The sequence below is a fragment of the Rana temporaria genome, chromosome 12, assembly GCF_905171775.1.
Source record: "Rana temporaria chromosome 12, aRanTem1.1, whole genome shotgun sequence".
Taxonomy (NCBI): domain Eukaryota; kingdom Metazoa; phylum Chordata; class Amphibia; order Anura; family Ranidae; genus Rana; species Rana temporaria.
The window spans coordinates 75638009-75661430 of NC_053500.1; the positions used below are offsets into that span (position 1 = coordinate 75638009).

A 23422-nucleotide genomic window follows, 5' to 3' on the forward strand; every position below is an offset into this window, starting at 1 on the left:
TTCATTTCTTCCTCATTTTGGTCTGATCTATATAGTTGTATATAAAATGCACTAGTATTCTTTCCCAGTGCTAAGCCATTCATCCAAATTCTAAACTTCTGCAGTTGTTAATTTCAAAGCCAGTATAAAGGAATAGTAGTGGTAAAAAAAAGCACCTGTGGGTTTCATCAATTATTTTTGTATGTAATTCCCCATTAAGGGGGCATGGCAGGAGTGTGTGTCCTATGCCTACATTAATAGTTGTCCCTCTTTTCCGTCTGAAAACATTGGGAGGTATGCATATAGTCCCCATAAAAACCTTAGAATCATTCTACAATAATTTTATTTATGCTTGTGTCTACAATTAATTTTGCTCTCACTTTATCTCCCTTTTGTAGCATCCTATTCATATTCACTCAGGGTAGAGACTACGCAGGATATACATGCTCTTTTTTTTTTTCGTTCAAGCTATTGAGAGATCCCCTACAACAACACAACAATGTGTGATGTGGGGCTCTCCCACACTGAGCTTGTATACAGACAGGGGGGACTTCCCCAGTCAGAATACACCGATCAAGCACTGATTGAATGCTGGTTTTCCAGCAAGACCTTCAACAGAAGTCGGTCATTAGACCAGCTTCTGTTAAACAGACAGCAGTACACATGGTCTTGCTGAACCAGTTGACTTTCGGGACCATGTGAAAAAAGTCAGACTGCATAATAAAAGTAGTGGCAATGTACCTCTCTGGAAAATGCACATATAAAAGGTTCCTAATTATGTCCTCTTTGACTTTGGCTTGGACAGAACAGCAATACAGTGGGGTCATGGCAGGGAACCATGGGTTATGTAGTCTTGCAAAAAGCAGGAAGCTGGTTAAGAATATATTGTTTCACTGATATCAGTAGAAGTTTCATTCATTGCTTTGTTTTCTACATGACATTTTTTCTTTTTTTGCAGTTGAATCCTGATGTCAATGTTTTCCAAAGGAAGTTTGTCAATGAGGTTAGAAGATGCGAAGAAATGGATCGAAAATTACGTAAGTTTTAGATCCGTTCGTTGTCTCTTCCCTTGTACTGAGGGGCCCACTCTAACCACCTAATCACCCTTCTTTAGTGGCAGTAAGACCCCATTCCCATGGAGCGCAGACATGGTTGTCCCGTGCAGGGCCATCCTTTACTGGCAAGGGTATGCACAGTTGTTGCGTGCATCCCTGTGCCGGTATTCCATTCATTTTTATTGGGACACGCACCTGCACGGGCTCAGGTGCTGGGTCCTAATGCAACATGCTGGTATGGATCCCTGAACGCATACAGGGTGAGGACCCACAGCCACCCACATGTTATATGAAGACACAGCGGCTGTGCCTGTGAAGTGGCGTGTCCCAATAGAAATGATTGGGATGCCGACATGGGATCTGTCTATAGGGGCAGCATGTACTATTTTACAAGAAGCAGTTCTATGCCCTTCTGTGCTATTGCAGTGATAATCTTTTAGCAACTGCAAGTGAAAGACTGACCCTAATGTAGACTTTCAGCGTGTTTATTAATTACCTATATTTACCTTTTTAGACTGACAGTTGTCATAGACCTACCTATGTTTTAGAGATGTCTAAAAATGATTGCAATGATATTTTATAGGGTTTGTGGAGAAAGAAATTAAGAAGGCGAATATCCCTATTCTTGACACTGGTGAGAACCCAGAAGTACCCTTTCCAAGGGACATGATTGACCTTGAGGTGAGTTTCAGACTAAAGTAATTTGTAAAGTCTTGGTTAAAACAAAAAACCTATAATTACCTGCTCTGTTGCAATGGATTTGCACAGGGCAGCCTGAATCCTCCTCTTCTTGGGTCCCTCTTCGCTGCTCCTGGCTCCTCCTTTAAGAGGTCTGCATTTTTATAGTATGTTAATCAATATGTAAAATTGAGATGGGCAGGTAAGATATGGTGATAGATGGAAGCCAAATGCAGACACAATGTGACCAGGCTGTGGACATTTAGGGCCAGATCCACGTACAGCGGGCGCAACTTAATTTTTGGGATTTAAGTTACACCGCCGCAAAATTTCTACCTAAGTGCCCGATCCACAAAGCACTTGCCTAGAAATTTTCAGCGGTGTAACTTAAATCCGTCCGGCGCAAGGCGTGCCCAATCTAATGGGGCGAGTCCCATTTAAATTAGGCACGCTCCCGCGCCGGACGTACTGCGCATGCTGCCGGCGCGATTTTTCCGACGTGCTTTGCGCGAAGTTACGTTGCGCCGAGTTTTGTGAATCGCGCCGGGTAAAAAAAGTTGCGTCGGGAAAAAAAAGAGATGCGGCGGGAAAAAAATGTTTTAAAAAAAATAATTTGACAGCGTCGCGGGAAAGAAGGGTCTGCTTTTACATGGTGTACTAACTTTACACTTTGTAAAAGCAGCCCTAATTTTGCGTTTGCAAACTAACAACTTACGGAGACTTCACGAACGGAAACCGCTTCGTGGATCTCCGTAAGTGCTAATTTGCATACCCGACGCGGAATTTCAACGAGAAATGCCCCCAGCGGCGGCCGAGGTACTGCATCCTAAGATCCGACAGTGTAAAACTATTACACCTGCCGGATCTTGGGAATATCTATGCGTAACTGATTCTGTGAATCAGCCGCATAGATAGAAACAGGGATACGACGGCGTATCAGCAGATACGCCTGCGTATCCCTTTTGAGGATCTGGCCCTCTAAGTGGTTCTAAAGGCATAAGTTTTTTTACCTGCATTTTTTGCACTAAGGTAAAAAACTTTCAGTGCCTGTTTCTCTCCTTCCACCCCTCTAATGCCGTGTACACACGATCACTTTTTGTGATGAAAAAAAAATGTCATTTTTTATCATGGAAAAAAATGAAATTTTTCCAACTTCATCATTAAAGCGGGGGTTCACCCTTAGAGGGCACTTTTCCCCCTTAGATTCCTGCTCGTTTTTACTAGGGGAATCGGCTATTTATTTTAAAATATGTGCAGTACTTACCCGTTTACGAGATGCATCCTCTCCGTCGCTTTCGGGTATGGGCTTCGGGAATGGGCGTTCCTTCTTGATTGACAGGCTTCCGAGAGGCTTCCGACGGTCGCATCCATCGCGTCACGATTTTCCGAAAGAAGCCGAACGTCGGTGCGCAGGCGCAGTATAGAGCCGCACCGACGTTCGGCTTCTTTCGGCTACGAGTGACGCGATGGATGCGACCGTCGGAAGCCTTTCGGAAGACTGTCAATCAAGAAGGAACGCCCGCTCCCGAAGACCCATACCCGGAAGCGACGGAAGAAGATGCAGCTCGAAAACGGGTAAGTACTGCTCATATTTTAATACAAATAGCCGATTCCCCTAGACCGAACGAGCAGGAAGCTAAGGGGAGAAAAATTTTTTTTTTACAAATGGGTGAACTCCCGCTTTAAAAATGATGTTGCCCACACACCATCGTTTTTGAAAAATGATGAACAAAGCGACGGCACTCTAAAGGGGAAGTTCTATTCTTGTTAGTAAAAGACGATTCGTGCTTTTTTGTCTGTTACAGCGTGATGAATGTGCTTACTCTATTATGAATGGTAGTTTTACCTCCCGTCTCATAACTTGCTTCTGGGCATGTGCGGGTTTAAAACGTCGTTTTTGCCCACACACGATCATTTTTTACGACACAAAAAATTATATTTTTTAAAAATCACATAAAAAATTTAAGCATGTTCGAATTTTTTTTGGTTGTTTTTCAGAAGACAAAAAATTATGTTTAGCACAATCATTTTAAATGACGTTTTTAAAAATGTCATTTTTTTTTTCATCACAAAAAGTGATCATGTGTACGGGGCATAGCACTTGCCTGTATTGATCCAGCTCTGTGCTCGTCTACAAGTCTTCACTTCCCTCTCCACTGTTTCTCAGGCTTAACTGAGAGCAGCGGGAGCCATTGGCCTCTGCCACTGTCGGTCAAATCCAGTAAGCAGGGGGTGGGGCCGAAAGGTGCCAAACTGCAGGGGATGGCAGATCAGCTGAACTTCCACTTTTGAGTGTAAAGAGTATTTATAAAAATAAAAAGTGGAACAACAGCTAAAATAAATAATGCAATAAAATTATCCTGGTGGATTACAAAGCATATGATAACCCTAAAAATCAACATTGTTAAAAACACAATATAATAGTTCTATATTGAAAATAGGCTCATTTGTGCAAAAAACAAAAGGTATAATATAGCAAAGTTTCTTTTGTCAACGGATTCAAACTAAGAAAGTGTTTCCAAAACAATATTTAGGCTACTTTCACACTGGGGCTTAGCAGCGCTTTACCGCTGTTATAGCAGCACTTTTCAGCCACCACCAGGGCACTTTTAACCCCCGCTAAATTGCCAGTGTGAATGTAGCCTAATAGAGTTCATGTTACAGCACAGCAGTCTTGGGTGCAGATAAAATGTTGCTGTTTAATATACTATATTTCTGTTGCATTGATGTGAATGTGTTTTCTATGAAGTGTTTCAGAAAACTTCTATATAAGGGAGTTAGGGTCCTTTCACATGGGCTTGTCCTTGTCCGCTTTGCTTAGCAGGGATTGATCTGCTGAGCTGGCGGATGACAGGTCCATCTCTGCTCATTGTGCGGAGATGGGCCTGTCAAAGCCCCGCTGTCCTCTATGGAGATCGGATGAAAACGGACAGCCTGTTTGTTTTCATCCGATTCTCTAGACTGATGGAAAATAGGGTTTCCATCTGTCTGGATTTCACGGACAGGATCGGATCAGATATCGGTGGATGTCAGCGGACATGTCACTGCTGAAATCTGTCTCTCCATGGAGCTGAATGGAGCGTCCAATCAGATCCGCCTGGAAAACTGACAGGTGGATCTGATCTGACCGCCCGTATGAAAGGGTTCTCAAAAAAGAGGACCACATGTTCATTCCTTAGCTATGTACAGTACTGCTCTGCAGTTTTTATTATTATTTTTTTTATTTTATAACTTTATTGTCTGTTCAACTAACAGGCCAATTTTGAGAAGATTGAGAATGAGCTGAAAGAGATTAATACAAATCAAGAGGCGCTGAAGAGGAACTTTCTGGAGCTGACGGAGTTGAAATTCATTCTGCGCAAAACTCAGCAGTTTTTTGACGAGGTCAGCGGTTCTTTGTCTTCTAATTTAGTAACTAACTGCGCCCCAGAGCTTTTTTTTTTTTTACATACATTTTTTATCGTATTTCAATTTTAATTAATTTTAAAGTTTTTCCTTAAAGTGGAATTCCAGTCATAACCTAACTAAGCCTAAATCTACTCCCACCCCCAATATAAGCCTATTCTATCTACCCTGTAAAAGAAAAGATGCCTATACTTGCTTATTTTGAAGCTGCACCGGTTTGGTTACATGACCAGCTTCAGTGTAGAGGAGGGAGATTCGACAACGGCTGCAGAGCTTGGGCAATGACATCACCCATAATCTTATTATGGGGCAGCCATTGTCTGCTGTCCCTCTTCTACACCTATAGCTGGCGCTGTAAGTTGGTCATGTGACCAGACCGGAGCAGCTTCGGAACAGGTAAGTATAGGCAACTTTTTTCTTTTACAGGGTAGATGGAATAGGCTTAGAATGGGGGTGTGAGTAGATTTAGGCTAGATGATTGCAGCTGCTGGTTGCATTTAATACTTTTATGTATTAAGTATCAAGTACTATATCAAGTGAAATATGTTGTGAATGTAGAGACAGAATTGCATTGCTTTTAGCTTCCTTTCTATTTATATTAGAATATTTGTTCACTTTTACTGTCGATATTTCCTGGTCGCTGTATTAGCTGTGCTGATGTACAAAAAACAGAGCAGAGAAAATAGAAGCTGTAGCTGAAGCCCTAGTAAAGACAAGTTGAAGTTTAAAACTTCAGTGGTTATCAGAGATGACAGCTCCTGCTTTCTTTGCTCTAGGTTTTGTGACGCCACACTAGTGTCATCTGCTTGGGTTCCACTTGTTGCTTTACATTTTCTGCTTTTCTTTTCTCCTGTGGTCCTGATGATTTTTTGTTTTTCTTCTTTAAATTTTCCTTTTTTTTTTTTTCTGTTGACACTTACTACTTTTATGTTTATTCTTGCGCTTTTGCCTTTTTTTTTTTTTTTTACCTCACTCTATATTTTCTACCTGGTGATTTCAGTGTTCTTTTATTTTTCTCAATGACTGCATCTTATTTTTCTAGCTTACCCACCTTGTGCCTGTCGTCCTTCTTCTTTTTTTTTTTTACTGTCGCTGTCATTGCCTGATGTCTTAACAGCTCACTGTCTGTTTTTTTTCCATTTTGTAGCCTACTTTATTATTATTATTATTATTATTATTATTATTATTATTATTATTTTTCTGCCCTTTCTTGATATCTGCTTCCCTCCCTTTTGTCTCACTGTCTGATTCCTCCCAATCACTCTCTTTGGTGCTTGCCTACTGTTTTTGCTCTCCCATTTTCCGCTTCCATGCATATGTCTACATGCAACATATCGTAAACCTATAGGGGTTGATTTACTAAAACCGGAGAGTGCAAAATCTGGTGCAGCTCTGCATAGAAACTAATCGGCTTACAGTTTTTTTTTTTATCTGTCAAAGTCTAATTGAACAAGTTAAAGTTATGCCTCGATCAGATTATCGGATGATAAAAATCGCTTTCAGTTTGATCGTTCGATAATCTCATCGTTAGTACACAGCTTTCAACAGCCGATTACGACAGTCCGTCCAACAAAATCTGAAGGGACAAACACGAAAACTTTGCTCGGACAATAGCCCATCGTACGACAATCGTTTAATCAGTACAGTATGCGTCCTCTAAAAATCGATAGACGACCACCACGCATGATCAGAAACATGAAAATAAACTGGAAAGAGGTGGGAGAATGTAAACAATGTTCGTACCGCGCAAATGCCCCAACATACGAACAGAAACTTGCCTGTAGCCGATCAAAATATTCCTCAGCAATCAATGAACAGATAATATTATTGTAGTTAATAATTTATCAGCATGTTCCGTGAAAATATAATATAATTATATAATGTTTTGATTGCACTTTAATACATGAATGTGCATGTACACTACGAACGGACAGCCAAAAGTCGTGGCAGACACAGGGGTCACACGTATTTGACATAATTTCTGATACAAAGCTATGCACACCGGAAGGTTTTTCCAGAATCACACGACAAAAATTTTACTTTTCGTAGAGCACATTTTGCACTGTTGTATTCAATATTATTTGTATGCAACAAAATGCGAGCGATACTTCGTACGATAGTCTGATCGTGTGTACGAGGCATTAGAAACTGATTGTCTACCATGCGCAGCTGCACCACATTTTGCACTCTCCAGTTTTAGTAAATCACGCCTACAATGTCTTGTATTCTCATTTTCATTGTTACATATTTCATTTGTTTAATGCATTACTGACTTTACTTTCTCCACAGCTTCTCATGCTCACATTCTTGGGGTTACTTTTTGTTTAAAGGGTCAGTCCAGCAAAACTGTTGTTTTAAGCTATTGGTTAAACCCAGAACTTTCAATGATTTTTTGTATATCTCATAGCGTAAGATCTCTGTGATTCTGCTGACACGCACACTAGCCACAGCCTTCACAGTGGGGTACTGCTAAACGACTTGGACTTGTGAGAATGCAACAGCAGTGAAGAAGCAAGTTTTAAAAGCTACACCCATTCTAGTCCCCAAAGTGGTTGTAGACCCTGATAGTTTTGCCATGTCTGAAGTATCGGGCATACCATCATCAGAAAAAAATACTTTAAAGGCGTAATACCTTTTTTGTTCTGTCATCTCTGGGGTCATGTGACCTTCTTTTTTTTCCACCTCGGCTCAGTCCAGGTCAGGGGCTGGGGTGAACAGGCGCAGGTCACATATCCTGATGAACTAGCTCTTCTTTTTTTTTTTTTGATTCACCCTCTTCAGACCATGCAGAGTGTTGCAGCATTTTTCTGCCTGCAGGGTGGGTCAGAAGCTTAATTGCTCCTCTTCACACTACATGGCCTGGGGAGAAGAGGGCCTGAAAAAGATAAAGTGACATCACTGGGACATGTAACCCACTTTGACTTGGTTGCTGGTGTAGACAATAAGCTCCACCATAAGCAGGAAGTAGACAGAAGTAGCAAAAGAAGGGAAGCATGCGTACTGTGGTGGCAACACTGTGATGGCTTTTTGAGCCCACATATTATTGCTACCGAGGACAACGAACTGCCAGTGCTGCCAGAATCAACAGGTAACATAAAGGGACAATTTTTATAAACACAATATAATAATTGTCAGGAAGGTTTTATTATTTTTTTACTGACCCTTTACAGATATAAGAAGCACTTCATTGCACCTTTAAAGGGACACTCCTGACAAACTGCTTATTACACGGTTTAGGAGCATATACTGTAGGTTTGTTTTACTTGCCAAAGAATTGGCTAGCCATTCTCGTGATACACACAGCTGTACATGTCTGGGCAACCACTCTTTCTCTTCCTGGATTAACATTACAAGTTAGTTTTCACTGGACAAACCTTATCCTGTAATTAGGCTGCTTAACCGGGAAGCTGGATAGGTAAATGAGCGTACCGCCTAAGGCCACTTTCGCACGGGGTGGACTCCATAATGCACATCCGCCTGCTCAGCAGGGGATCTCTCCGCTTATCCTTATTGGGCGGGCGGATGACAGATCAGTGTCCACTCTGTTATTCAGAGTTTGCTCTCTATGGAGCAGTTGCATGTAAATGGGCCGCCTGTTCGTTTCCATCCGACTTTCATCCAAGCCGATCCGCCAAGCTGGAAGGATTGGGAATGGATCCCCCATTCATCTATTTTTGTCGGACAAGATTGAATCTGATGCCGACAAGTGTCAGCGAATCCTCTGCTCCATAGAGAACAATGGCTGGTCCGATCAGGTCCGCCTGAAAACTGACAGAATTTGGCTGACCAGAATAAAAAAATGGGAAGGAGAAGTTTTTCAATGGGGACACGATTCTACGGGACAAATGTCTAAGAAATCTATGCTTTGGGAGATTTCATGTAACTTCCTGTTAATTCTCTGGAACAGGAAATTAAGGGAAATTTCCCCAGTGGTACCCAAACAGCAAAGACATAACCTGACCAGGGTTTTTTCCCCTTCAATACTCAATCATATATATATATATATATATATATATATATATATATATATATATATATATATATATATATATATATATATATATATTCTGTAACTCAAATCTGACATTTTGATGGACTGACCTAGGTTTAGGTTAGTCACACTTGTGGGGTTTAACATTTTTGCTTTCATGTTTCAGAGATTGCTAATCTTAGTTGTGTTATAGGGAGGTTTTATATACATGGTGGGTGTGTTCTAACTTCATGTAAGGTAAGTGCAGAATGAACACCCACCAAACCCCCCTCTTTGCTGATGGCTGTGAAAGAGTTTCCGAATGCTGCTCAGTTTTAGGATAACGCTTTTTTTTATGTGTAGCAGGTTGATATCTGTAAGAAGTGTTGAGGTTTGCTAATTGATTACTATTTTGATTGGTGTGCAGATCCGGCCAATCAAAATAAATAGTGTTGCTTTTGAGGAAGAGGTTAATGGCATGCAGGTGGCATTATGGCTTCACTCCTACCCCCCCCCCCCCCATCCAATGCTTCATCCTTGTTTTCTATGTTTTGCTTCTAAATTGTGCTTTTCAGTTAATCAATTTAAAATTAAGGCTGCATCCTTATAACTCTTTTGCATTTCTTTAATGGAAAAAAGCAATATTTAATCACAGGTCTAAGATCTTGGAAACCCAATCCAGAAAGCACAGAACATAAAAAAAATTGTAAACATTCAGGCTTCTTTTTTTTTTTAAGTATAGTTATCACATCAATTTGAGATTTGATCCATCACAATGACACGCTTATTAACTAATACAGAATTGCATACAGAAGAAAGTGCCTTGAGTTTTTGCAAAGGGAGGCAAGGGGGCAGCTGGAATACATTTTGTGTGTTTTTATAAATACGTTGCGCAGAATACTCTGAATCACATCAATCTTATCTATTTTATGTCTATTGGTTTTCGTCCTTTATCTCAAGAGCAAGTGCTTGTTTTTCATGGAACACACTGGAACATGAAACAAGCTGACCTTCACCCTTTCACACTGGCAGCGCTCAGGCGTTGGCGGTAAAGCGCAGCTAGTTTAAGCTTAACCGTTGTTTTTTTAACCCCCACTAGCGGTCGAATAAAGGGTTAAAAGCACACGCAAAGACCCGCTGCTGAGGCGCTTTGATGGGGCTGCCCATTGATTTCAGGGGCAGGGGTGCTTTAGAGGCGTAGTAAACACCACTCCTAAAGCGCCTCAAAGAAGCTGCTTGCAAGTCCTGCCACTGCAGAGCCCCAGTGTGAAAGCACTCTAGCTTTCACATTGGGATTGCAGATGAGGCTTTTTTCAGACACTTTACAGGCGATATTTTTAGCGCTAAAGCGCCTGAAAAACGCATCCAGTGTGAAAAGGGTCTTACAAATGGATTTTAAGTTTTAGCCAAGTCATTTATTTCAACTGTAAAGTAGGACTTCCACCTTTTTTCGCCTTGAGAATTAGTTTTTGTTCTCCATGCCCCTGTGCATGTGCAGATGCGCTGCTTGGCTTTGGGGTGCAAAGCACTGGTGGTTTCCCCAACTATCTGCATGCACAGAACATCAACTGTATGTGCACAGATGTGCCATAGGCCAGAAAATGCCTATTGGCACATCTGCACATGCGCCATAATGCCTGTGCTGTAGATGGGGGCGGACTGAGGTTCTGCTAAATTATGGACACAAGGGATTGCTGTTTTTTTTTTTTTTTTTCCTCTCTAGTTTTTCAATTTGGCTTACAATACACAAAATAAATGACTATTCGATATGTTTGCCCCATTCCTACAGTCGTTAATATTTCTGTTCTCATTGCCACAATTCAGTAGTAAAAAAAAAAAACTTTGAGTGGGAAATATTTTTATATTATGTGCCCCTTCATTACAGCAAATATTTAGCACCCACCAAAGCTGCCTATATACAAGTCTCTCTGCCCAAGGTAGCCACTTGTATTTTCATACTGGTCGTAGAGTGCAGGTGTTCCCTCAGTTTATTCACTGCTGTTGTATAATTCCAATACAAAAGAATGGAGAATGCATGGCAAATGCCTGCTATTAACGTTATTGAACCCTTGTGGGCAGAGTTTGATTACTGGATCAATTTTTTTTCTTTAATTGCAGGAGTTTTCGTGTGCGGTTTAATTTTTTCTGTACCGAATCCGTCTTTTGTGTCATATTTATTGCCCTTGTCTACAATTTTTTTTTTTTTAAAGTCCCTTCAATTATTTTAATATAGCTCATCCAGTAATTTTTTTTATGCGATTTATTATTTACTAAAACTTTAAATGGCCATACTGAGTCTAATGGGGCAAACAGGAGCCTCTATTAGGAAATCGTCTAGAATAAGAAACTCTATGAAGTAGCGGTTTAGTGTCTTCTGCATATGACATAACAGTAGCCATCACTGATTTTCTGTTTTTCTGGATAAAGGGATTCTGGTTAAAATATCTCCTATTTGTCAATAACATTTCTGCATTTCCCATTCTGTGATTTTAATGAATGGAATACTCGGCCACCAAAAAAGGTGAAGTTCATTTTTTTGCTGGCAGAATCCAGGAAACTTTATAATTGTGGCATTATTTGGTTTTGCCGAGGGGTTTGTAGGATGCAGTATGCTTGTCTTGCCATATTATTTGTGGTGGTTTGCGTTTTGTGAATATTATTACAAATGTATTTTTTCCTGAAATTGTAGCCCTGCATCTAAGATACATTGATAATATCAGGACTCCAGCTCTTTGTGCCTTTCATTAAGCACTTAGAGGTGGTACTGCTGTGTAATTACCTTTTTATGTCTTTATTGGTTGTCATTGTGAACATACAATACAGTGCTATCACCGTTGTCTTTGTTTTTTTGCTTTTTTTGTTTCTCATTGTGTCCAAGCACTTACTATTAAGGTTTCCAGGCAAATTTCTGCTATTTGGTATTTCAAGGTTCATTTCACGCAGATTTATTATTTCAGTTGAATTTCTGCAGTGGAAAATTTGGGCAGCCATTTTTTTACTTGTTCCCGATTTTGAGAGGAACTTTTTAGAATAAGAAAATTCATTTTATTCTCAACATTTTAACAATTGTAGTATTTCATCAAATTATGAACCAAAATTGTTTTTTTTTTTCCTGACCATTTTTTTTTTATTATTATTAAAAAATCAACTGACAAGTTGTCTTCCTCTCTGCATTGTTGTTCTGTTACTTAATTAGAATTTTCTCACTAAGCAGGAATTCTGCAGCAGAGTTCAAAAAGTCTTTATATCCACCAATCCTCTCAATATTAATTCTACTAATTATAGCCTGGATTCCTTAATAATTTATTATTTTATAGTTCATGTATTTACTTTATTTCACCAATATTGCCTTTGCACAGCAGTGAGAATTTTGTGTGTGTTTTTTTTTTTTTTTTAATCCGCATTATTGATGTTGCCTTTGATGCAGATGTATCTTTTTTCCTTAGTGCTGAGTGTTGGTGTTGTATTTGAAGGCATTTATTGCTGCAGAATAAGTCTAAAATATAAAGGATTGTGGGAATACTTTGTTTAAAGGAAATTATACCCTTAAAAGTTTTAAAACATATCAGCCTAATGGGTTTATAGTACAGTATGGTGTTGTCATAGAGTACTCACTATATTCAGACTGATGTACTAAAAAGGTTTTGTCAGCCTACAGGAACTAAACTGTTTAGATGCGGCTCCTGGTAGAGAGGTGTTCTTACAGCAACAAATTCTGTGCCACAAATTCTGTGCCACGATATAAAAATACTGTGGACATTTAACCATGTTTGTAGCCAGTGAGTTAAACCCGGTTTGGTCCTCCATGGTACAGATACATTTTAAACCCCTTATTGATTGTCACAAAGAATTCAAACAAAAACTTACAAATGAGATTACCAATGAGAGGTTAAATGCCTTCTTGAAACAAAATTAAAGAAAAAAAATATGAAAAAGCTGCCTTTTAAAGAGCTCCAGTTGAGACTTGGTTTTATATTTGTAGGAAATTGTATGAAACACACATGGACTTTTTAGGCATTCGACATCAATCATTTAAAATGGAAGGCTTTTCTAACAACACTTGGGAATGATATCCCCAATGACGATGTTAAGCCATAACAGTCCAATAATTATTTATGTGAGATTCCATGTCCCTTTGTACCTTGGCTCAACAGAGAAAAGTTCCAGAAGAAGTGGCTCCCCATAAAAACATGTTGAGACGAGATACAAAGGGATCTGGAACCCCTATGTATGATTATTGGGTTGTTACGGCTTAATATCACCATAAGGGGGTATCATTCCCAAACGTGAGGGGTGCTATTTTAATCTCTTTCCATGTATGTTTATAAAAAATATTTTAAATCTTTTTAAGGCTGTATATGAATTAAAATGTTAGAATTTTACATTTATTGGTGTTGAGCGCCTAAAAAGTCCATGTGTGTTTCATACAACTTCCTACCGATATCTTGTAATTAGAACGTGGCACTGTGTACTTATTAACGGGTTTCCACTATTGTGGTAATTATTCCACTATGAGTAACCACCAAGCTGTTACTCATATTCTTGTATTTACCATTTAGTTTTTATATTTATACTGTCCTATTATAAATTCTCATTGTAGTTTAAGAGAAAAAAAAAAACCCTATATATGTGAAACCACTGAGGCGTTCCACATGAATTCATTCCTGAGATTCACAAAAGTAAAAGGGGGAAAAAAAGGAAGCCTTTGTGGCTTTTTTCTGTGTGTGTCACTGCAGTCACACAACAATATATTACAACTGACCTCCCTTTTTTCTTTACAGATCTTTCCCATTAGATCAGGGGTGTCAAACTTTATTTAATTGCTGGCCACCTCAGCATTCTGATTTCCCTTAAAATGTCAGTTGTATCTGTAAGACTTACATTTATCTACTCTTTATTATATAAAATAATTGCTTCGGCATTAAATTATTACTGGTTTTAGTAATAATATAAGACTTAAAGCGGAGGTCCCGCAAAAAAGTACAAATACTGCAGCTGCTGACTCTTAACAAATGGACACTTACTTGTCCAGCGCGCCCGCGATGTCGGCAGCAGCAAATGCTCGTCTCTGCTGCCCCTGCCGCCATCCTCGGCGAGGCAATCAAGAAGTGAAGCCTTGTGGCTTCACTGCCTGGTCCCCTACTGTGCATGCGTGAGTAGCGCAGCACTTTCCCAGAGGTCACCGCTGTCTCCTGGGACCTGTGTGTTTCCCAGAAGGCAGCAGAAGGGGGGGGTGACTTCTGCGAAGTGGGTGTATTATACAGGTATTTGCACCCCCCTCCCCCTCTGAAAGGTGCCAAATGTGACACTGGAGGGGGGAGGGTTCCTGAAAAGTGGAAGTTCCTTTTTTGGGTGAAACTCCACTTTAAGCTGTGAAGGGCAGGTGCAGACCGGCACGCAGCCCACTCACATTCCTGTAGCATATGATGGCAAATCTGATAAGGAGGATCGCACACCAATGGTATCTCTCTTTTTCAGCTGGCATAGAATTGCAGCATAGAATGGCATAGAATTGTATTATTGTGACCTTGGCCTATAATGTTAATACGATTACCCTCTGGGAAGGAGGTTTAGGAAATCCACAGGAAAACAGATCAGTATTGTCTGGAAAGTGGAAACGGAAGATTTGTTTGCAATGGGGAAATGTTTCACTTTTTTCCAGGTTTTGTGGTGTAATATTTATACTGATCAGTACACGAGCTAAGTGTGCAATTTTAATTTAAAGCGGCTGTAATGTCAGAGGGTTTTTTATCTTCATGCATACTACGTATTAGATCTCGTTCACACTGAGGCGATTTAGCACTAGTAATGGTGCCTGAAAACTGCCTCCCATGCCGCTTAAATGTGAAATCCCGAGTGCTTTTACACTGGGACAATGCGCTTGCAGGACCTTAGAAAAAGTCCTGCAAGTAGCATATTTGGAGGGCAGTTTTAACCCCTTCTTTGGCCGCCAGCGGGGGGGTTAAAAGTATCCTGCTAGCGGGCAAAAAGCGCTGCTTAAACAGAGCTAAAGCTAACGCACGGGTGGCCCCAGTGTGAAAGGGGTCTAAAGATAAAAACCTTCTGTATGCAGCAGCACCCCTAATACTTGCCTAAGCCCATCTCGATCCAGCGATGTTGCAAGAGAGTCTTGGCTGTCCGGGACTCTCCCTCCTTCATTGGCTGAGACGGCAGCGCCATTGGCTCCCACTGCTGTCAATCAGTCAGTGAAGCAATGAAGAGAGAGGGAAGGCCCGAACCACGCCCCCGTGTCTGAATGGACACACAGAGCAGCGGCTCGGCTTGGGTGCCCCCATAGCAAGCTACTTGTTGTGGTGGCACTCAGCTAGAGGGAGGGGCCAGGAGCACCAAAGGACCCAAGAAGAGAATGATCACGGCTGCTCTGTGCAAAACCAACTACACAGAGCAAGTAAGTATAACACGTTTGTTATTTTTACTGAAAAAAAAGTAGTGACACCAAGATTAAGATGTCAGTCTTGAACCTTGTATCATGGTAGCAATTTCAGCGCCCATATTTCTGGCCTTATACGTTTCCTTTAGAATGCAGAGTACAGTTTTTTTTGTACTTTTCTCTGACACCTTAGGTTTCAGGGATTGATGAAAAATGAAATGAACTTTAAAAATAAATTACGTGTTAATGTATGCTGATGGGTATAATTTGAGTTCTCCCCAAATCCTTTACTCAGACACTGCTATTCTGCAGCCCCAAACACCTTACTGTCCAGAAATGCCCCCTTCCCTATCCCGGGTCTATGTATTAATGCAGATTACTTCCTTGGATATTGCTCACATATTGTCAGTGTATTCCCAATTTGTATTCATCCTTCTAACAATATCATTGACGTTTCTGTCTCACATATGTTAAAGTATGACTAAAGGTAAAACTTTTTTTCTGTTTTGGATGGAGTGAAGAGAGATTGGAACACCTGTCAGTTTTTATTGCAGCCTGTGCCCCCATTTGTGAGATTCACACTCTATATTTGTCCTGTTTACCACTATCCTTCAGAGCAAAAGTAAATGAAAATCCCAAATATTGGGTTGTCACAAGAACAGAAATAGAGTAGAAATCTTCCAATGGGGGACACTAGTTCTGGTCACAACTAGGGATTCCCTGACTTGGATTTTCTCTCACTTCCTGTTTTGGCTATGGAACAGGAAGTGAAGGTAATCTCCCTAATTGGCACAAAAAAACAAAACAAAACCATGATGGGTTAGAGCCCAAAGTTTTTGCCTTCAGTTCTACTTTCATAGTTTGAAGAGCCAGTAGCCACTTTAAGTAGCCTGGCAATATAAGCTTCTGAATTGAGTTCCGGGAGTTGGGTTATTTTTTTATTTTTTTTGTTACATTGAACAATCCTGTGGAGCTAGATAGCCAGTCTATAGAACATGTGAATTATAGCATACCTTTTTGTGGCTAAAATAAGGTAATGTCCATTTGCCTTGATACATAGACTTTATCCCCTGATCCTTGTGTCCACCTTCTTCCCGGCTGTAACATCTGCTCCTCATGGCCCCTGCATGCCACTAACTGCTTTGATTAGTTGTTAATTGGTTTGTGAATTCAGGCTCAATTACATCATCATCAGCAGATGGCGGATCCTGACCTGCTGGAAGAGTCGTCATCTCTCCTGGACCCCAGTGAGGTGGGAAGAGGAACCCCGCTGAGACTAGGGTATGTGCAATTTTCCTTTACATTTATATTATTTACATACATGTTGTACTTGACTACACAGAACTTAAGCGAAGTGCAAGCAATGAAAAACCTACATACTCACCTAGCTGGCCGTTATCCTTCCCCAGTTGTATACTGCGAGCTGATCGATCAAAGACCGCTAATCGCTGATTTGTCAGGTCCGCTCTGTGCTCTGGCCCTCCAGTGCTCACTAGAGCACCAGGCTGTGGAGGGGGAGGGAGCGGCTGGCTCAGGCTGTCAGCGCCTCGCTGAGAGGCTGTACCTGCTGCTGCTTGGGTATCTGGCTGATCCCAACATTATTGTTGGGATCCTGACAGAGCCTGGACTGGCTGTGGTTTACAGAGTGCAGAACTAAGGAGTGCACTTCTGTGACCCACAACCACTTTTTTAAAGCGTGCATTTGCGGGAGTGACTTCATCGCGCTGTGATTGGCCAGAGCCGCAAACCCGGAAGTAACTACGGTGGAAGATGTCGGCTGTGTACTCAGAGTGCCGACACCAATTCAGGGCATCGTTCTTTGGCAAGTATTTTATAATGAGCTAGTATGCGATGCATTCTAGCTCATTATGCCTTTGTCTTGCAGGGTTTGTTTTTTGTTTTTTTCAAGGTTTACAACCTCTTTAAGTTGATCGTAAACCTTTTCTTTTCTCCCAGCATGTTCCCCTTTATAAAGTTCATACAGGTACCTCATCTTATCAAGCTGTTTGCTTCATCTAATCTTTTTTAACTGCTATAATATGTCACTGCAGATGTAGCTCACATCTCCTTAATAAAACATTACCTGGGTATTTAATAAAAAAACTCATATATTTACAGTTTTGTTGCTGGTGTCATTAATCGAGAGCGGATCCCCACTTTTGAGAGGATGTTGTGGCGCGTTTGCCGTGGCAATGTGTTCCTTCGACAGGCAGAGATTGAAAACCCATTGGAAGATCCAGTGACGGTAAGAGAACGCCTTCTGTGTTTATTCTTGACATATGTGTGTTTTGTTGTTCAATAGATTTATTTTTGAATATTAGAAAGTGGTGTGGCACTTTTTGACACTGTGATGTGTTTGTGGCAGGAGTTGACTAAAGCCGGATCGAAACTTGACTGGTTCAGCAGAGGTTGGCTGAATGTCGATCCATGTATAGGCAGGGTGGTAGTACATTATTTTTATTATTATTATACAGGATTTATATAGAGCCAACAGTTTACGCAGCACTTTACAACTTGATGGTAGTTAGTACAAATGCAGAATTTATACTTTAACCACTTGCCGACCTCCTCATGTAGATAAACGTCAGCAGAATGGCACGGACAATGGATCGGGACCCCCCCCTCGCTACATGCGGCGGTCGGTAAGCCTCGAGGAGCGAAAATGACAATGGTCCCAAAAAGTGTCAAAATTGTCCGAAGTGTCCGCCATAATGTCGCAGTCACGAAAAAAATCGCTGATCAGCGCCATTAGTAGTAAAAAAAATAAAAATGCAATAAAACTATCCCCTATTTTGTAAACGCTATAAATTTTGCGCAAACCAACCGATAAACGATGATTGTGTTTTTTTTTTACCAAAAATAGGTAGAAGAATACGTATCGGCCTAAACTGAGGAAAAAAAAAAATTATATATGTTTTTGGGGGATATTTATTATAGCAAAAAGTAAAAAATATTGATTTTTTTTCAAAATTGTCGCTCTATTTTTGTTTATAGCGCAAAAAATAAAAACCGCAGAGGTGATCAAATACCACCAGAAGAAAGCTCTATTTGTGGGGGAAAAAAGGACACCAATTTTGTTTGGGAGCCACATCGCACGACCGCGCAATTGTCTGTTAAAGCGACGCAGTCCCGAACTGTAAAAACCCCTTGGGTCTTTAGGCAGCATATTGGTCCGGGGCTTAAGTGGTTAATACAGTAGGAATTGGAGGTCCCTGTTCTTTAGACAGGAATACATCTACCGATCGACTTCTGTACATCCAACTTGTCACGTTTTGCCACTGGTATAGCCGCAGCACTGATCAGTATATTCCGACGGCGGGGAATTAACCTGTTGTCAGAATACAATAGCTCAGCTGGGAGAATACCCCTTATCTACATCAAATGTATGGATGGGGGAATCGAGTCACATTATTTATTTATTTTTGATCAACCCACTGGTTGAATGAAAAAAAAAAATTACTAATGTATGGACTGCTTTTAGTCATCTACATTTTATAAGTAAGGGCATTAAATTCAAGTCGTGAAACGTGACCACTGAACCTAGATGCCCTCTTATTTTAAAGAACCTTAGTGATCGGGCCTTTTTTTTATTTTTTATGGTGAATACGAAGTGCATGTTCTGATGTTATTAAAGTGGAGTTTCCATCCCAAAAATTTTTTTTCATTATTGTGCTCAGACCTAAAAAAGTAAAAAAAATATATATATATTTTTTTTACTCATCTGGAAATGCCTGTTGCTATGCGGTCCCATGAAATCTGCCTTTGAAACCACCTAGGATTCTGACATCATCTCCCTCTAATGCTCCTGGGAAATGTGTGTCATCATTTCCCAGGATGCAGTGCACTGTCCAATTATCACTCCCCATCCAAGACTTCCAGGAAGTAAGTGCTTGTAGGCTTCACAATGCCCACAAGCAAAATGACAACGGTGTGGACATAGTTTTATAAACTATCTTTTTTGAATATCTATGCGGATCGGCGGCGGATTGTAAAATAGTAAGTGACCGGATTTATATTATAAAAACGCAGGATGAAAGGACATACATTTAAAAAATGCTAATTGTGGTTGGAACTCCGCTTTAAAATAAATCGATCACAATAAAATACCTGTGTCAGAAACCTCAACTAGAGCTTTTCTGATTCCTGGGTTGCTTTTTATGGTGTTGGAGATTGACAGCTTTTATCTGAAGCTCATAGCAATTATTTACTCTTTGTCAGTTTACCATTTAGGACCTGCTTGATCCTCCAGGAAAGGGAGCCATTAGAATGATGGTCCGTGTTTGCTGTCAGAGTTAATGGAACACTAAGGGCTCTTTCACACGGGGCGGATCAGTGATGATACGCCCCGTAAACCTCTGCTTGCTCAGCGGGGATCACCCTGCTGATCTCCGCTGAGCCGGCTGATGACACGGCGGTCCCCGCACACTGTGCAGGGACCGCCCTGTGTTTTCTCCGCTCTAGGGGATTGGATGAACACGGACCGCCTGTCTGTGTTCACCCGATCCGATCCGCAGACGGATGGAAAAATAGGGTTTTCCTCCGTCTGCAGAATCTGAGGATTGCGGAACTGGGTGAGATCGGGTGTCAGCGGGACCAATGTATGTCCCTTTTTCATCCGTACACGGATGGATGAAAAAGCGGACATACGGTCCGCCCATGTGAAAGAGCCCTAAAGGTATGTATGTATGTATATATATGTGTGTGTGTGTATATATATATGTATATATATATATATATATATATATATATATATATATATATATATATATATATATAAATTTTTTTTTTTTTTAAATGACAAACATGTTATACTTACCTGCACTGTGCAGCTCGTTTTGCACAGAGTGGCCCCAAACCTGGTCTTCTGGGGTCCCTCGGCGGCTGTCTCAGCTCCCCCTTGCAAGAACTCATCACCTTCATGCAAGCTTGATGATGAGTTCTTGCTGACGCGCTCCTGTAATACAGCCGGCGGCCATAGCCGCTCACTGTATCACTTGGCCCCACCCCCGGTGTGCCGCATCATTGGATGTGATTGACAGCAGCACGAGCCAATGGCTGCGCTGCTTTCAATCAACCAATGAATCAGCCGAGAAGCCTGCACGTTCACGGCACGGGACTTTCGAGGGGTCAGTTAAGTAAACGGGGGCTGGGGGGGGGGGGGGCTCTAATCCACATTAAGATGAAAATCTTTTTACCTTTACAACCCCTTTTAAGTTTTTCTATCTGGTTTGGTTTCATTTCTCAGTCTTTCCCAACCACATTCATTTTCTAAGTATCAAATTAACGCTTTTTTTTTAAATATAAATCATGGTAACCAGGGGAGTTATGCTTTGTTTTTGTACAGTGCCTAGGTATATGGTACAGTTTATGCTTGGCAGTCTTTTCTGTGTATGAGATTTTCATATTCTTCATTGTGCAGCTGAGGAAGTGCTTTCGTAGTGAGGTCAGTCCCCACTGATTAACAGATTGACTTCCTTCCATATTATCAGAGTATCCACCATACAAACACAGGAAAGTGTCCTGTCTATCTGCACTAAGGCAGCTGCTTTAAGGAACCCCGACTCTCCGGCCCTATTCAACACCATGCAGATGTATTGAGAAGTGGCTTTTATTCTGTCTTCATTTGTAGATGGCTTTCATGTGGTATCATAGGTACATGTTTTTTTATTTATTACAGATACTTTTATAGCGCTGTGAATTTATGCAGTGCTTCACATATGTGGGAGGGGGAGGAAACGGGAGTACCCGGAGGAAACTCTAGCTGGCACAGGGAGAACATACAGGTAGTGTCGTGGTTTGGATTCAAACTGACGACCCTAGTGGTGCTAGGCAGAAGTGCTAACCACTTCGCCACTGTGCTGCCATATAGTGTCAAAACACTTTTTAAAGGAATCCAATAGCATTGCTTTTAAATTGAAGATGTTTTTAAGCAATCGCAATTAACACATTTCTATCCGGCCTATAGCAGATTGATGGCTGGGCGGGACTTTCCTACTTCTGAGTGGACGTCCTCTCAGAAGGCACTGATCACGGGGGCAGCACAGTATCACGATCTGTCACTGGCGGTTTCCACCAAACACAGCCGATAACTGATCAGTGTGCTGGTACCATTTGACCAATCACAGCAGATCACATGACAGTTGTAAACCGTGGATGGCTTCCTTTCATGCGATCCATTGTGTACAATTGTGTTGCTAGCTGTGATTGGTCAATGTGATCACATGGTACAGACAGGGCCAATCACAGTCCACCTGTACCATGTGATTATCTCTAGCTAATCGCAACAAAACTAACAGAATTAATCTGTTTTCATTTAGTAAAATGCTTGGTTACAGCAATGAAATTCACTGCTATAGGCCATCCTAAAAATAAATCTCCTTATCACTTCCCCAGAGTAGTAAATGATACTATAGCAACATTATTTTGCCCTGGTCACAGTGTGTTTAAAAAAAAAAAAAAGTATTGAAAAATAATTATTACATTTTTTCCGTACTGTCAGTACTTGTCCCTGATAACACCAGCTATATGATGACACTGTACTGCACTGGTGGCAGTATGTGAACAAAAAAAATAGATTTTATTAATTTTTTAAAATTTCTTCATTTTACTAAAAATTATAACAAACAATTACAACTTCAAAAAGCTCGCCATGCCTCTTACTTTGGACTATCTATGTTCCAAAAAGGTGTCATTTGGGGGCATTTGTACTGTCCCAACATTTTTGGGACTCAAGAAATGAGATTCCGTCAGTACATCAGGATTGATCAGTTTATATATATATATATTATACACATACCATACCACAAACAGATAATCTGACAAGACAAATTTGTTGTTAATTAATGGACTTTTGGCGGTACAGGTAATTAATGTAAAAGATCTATAAAATATTTATTCATAAAAAAACGCATAGATAGAAACTTGTATACACAATTTCATAAGACCATGTCAGCATATGATATCAGTCCATCTAACACAAAGTAAGAGAAAGGTTTATACTTATGCAGATACATTCATAACATGAGAACGCATAGCATCAGAAAGGTATGTAAAAAACTCTTAGTGTTTGAAGCTGAATTAAATATGCGTAATAGTAGATCTTGCTTTTACTCTCGACATGTTTCGCGTACAAGACGCTTCATCAGGAGCTTAGGAGTCTAATAACAGACATGCATGACATTAACAGAAAAACATCAAAAGATGTCAATTAGTCAAACCAGTTTATACATAAAACACATATAAAAATCACAAATAAAATGTTAAAAAACTTGCTAACATGTTGTTGCCTGTATGTATGTCTGTTATTAGACTCCTATGCTCCTGATGAAGCGTCTTGTACGCGAAACATGTCGAGAGTAAAAGGAAGATCTACTATTACGCATATTGGATTCAGCTTCAAACACTAAGGCCCCATACACACCATAGAATCTATCCGCAGATAAATCCCATCAAATGGGTTTGAGCGGATAGATCCTATGGTGTGTACACGCCAGCGGATCTTTATCCGCGGATATATCTCCCCTGGGATGGATTCCAGCAGATCGGATATTCGCTGACATGCTGAACAAATCCATCTGCTGGAATCCATCCCAACGGATGGATCCGCTCGTCTGTACAGACTCACCGGATCCATCCGTCCAAAGGGATTCCCCGCACGCGTCGTAATGATTTGACGCATGCGTGGAATTCCTTATATGACAGCGTCGCGCCCGTCGCCGCGTCATAATCGCGGCGACGGCGCGACACGTCATCGCCAGAGGATTTCCGCGCGGATTTCAATGCGATGGTGAGTACACTCCATCGCATAGAAATCTGCGGAAATCTTTGAGAGGATTTATCCGTGGAAACGGTCCGCTGGACCGTATCCGCGGATAAATTCTCTTGTGTGTATGGGGCCTAAGAGTTTTTTACATACCTTTCTGATGCTATGCGTTCTTATGTTAT

The 23422-nt window shown here is 40.7% G+C and overlaps 1 protein-coding gene across 7 annotated transcripts in view; it reads left to right on the forward strand.

Moving 5' to 3' along the window:
• The window catches only part of ATP6V0A1 (ATPase H+ transporting V0 subunit a1), a 145284-nt gene that overhangs the window by 37378 nt on the left and 84484 nt on the right, over positions 1-23422 (forward strand). For 4 of the 7 annotated variants that reach the window (XM_040331000.1, XM_040330998.1, XM_040331001.1 and 1 more), the window contains exons 3-7: positions 938-1016; positions 1618-1715; positions 4968-5096; positions 16653-16759; positions 17597-17723. In XM_040331000.1, the coding sequence (XP_040186934.1) occupies positions 938-1016; positions 1618-1715; positions 4968-5096; positions 16653-16759; positions 17597-17723 (540 nt within the window). The remainder of the gene's footprint in view (positions 1-937; positions 1017-1617; positions 1716-4967; positions 5097-16652; positions 16760-17596; positions 17724-23422) is intronic. The other 3 variants (XM_040331002.1, XM_040330999.1, XM_040331003.1) reach the window with 1 other exon arrangement.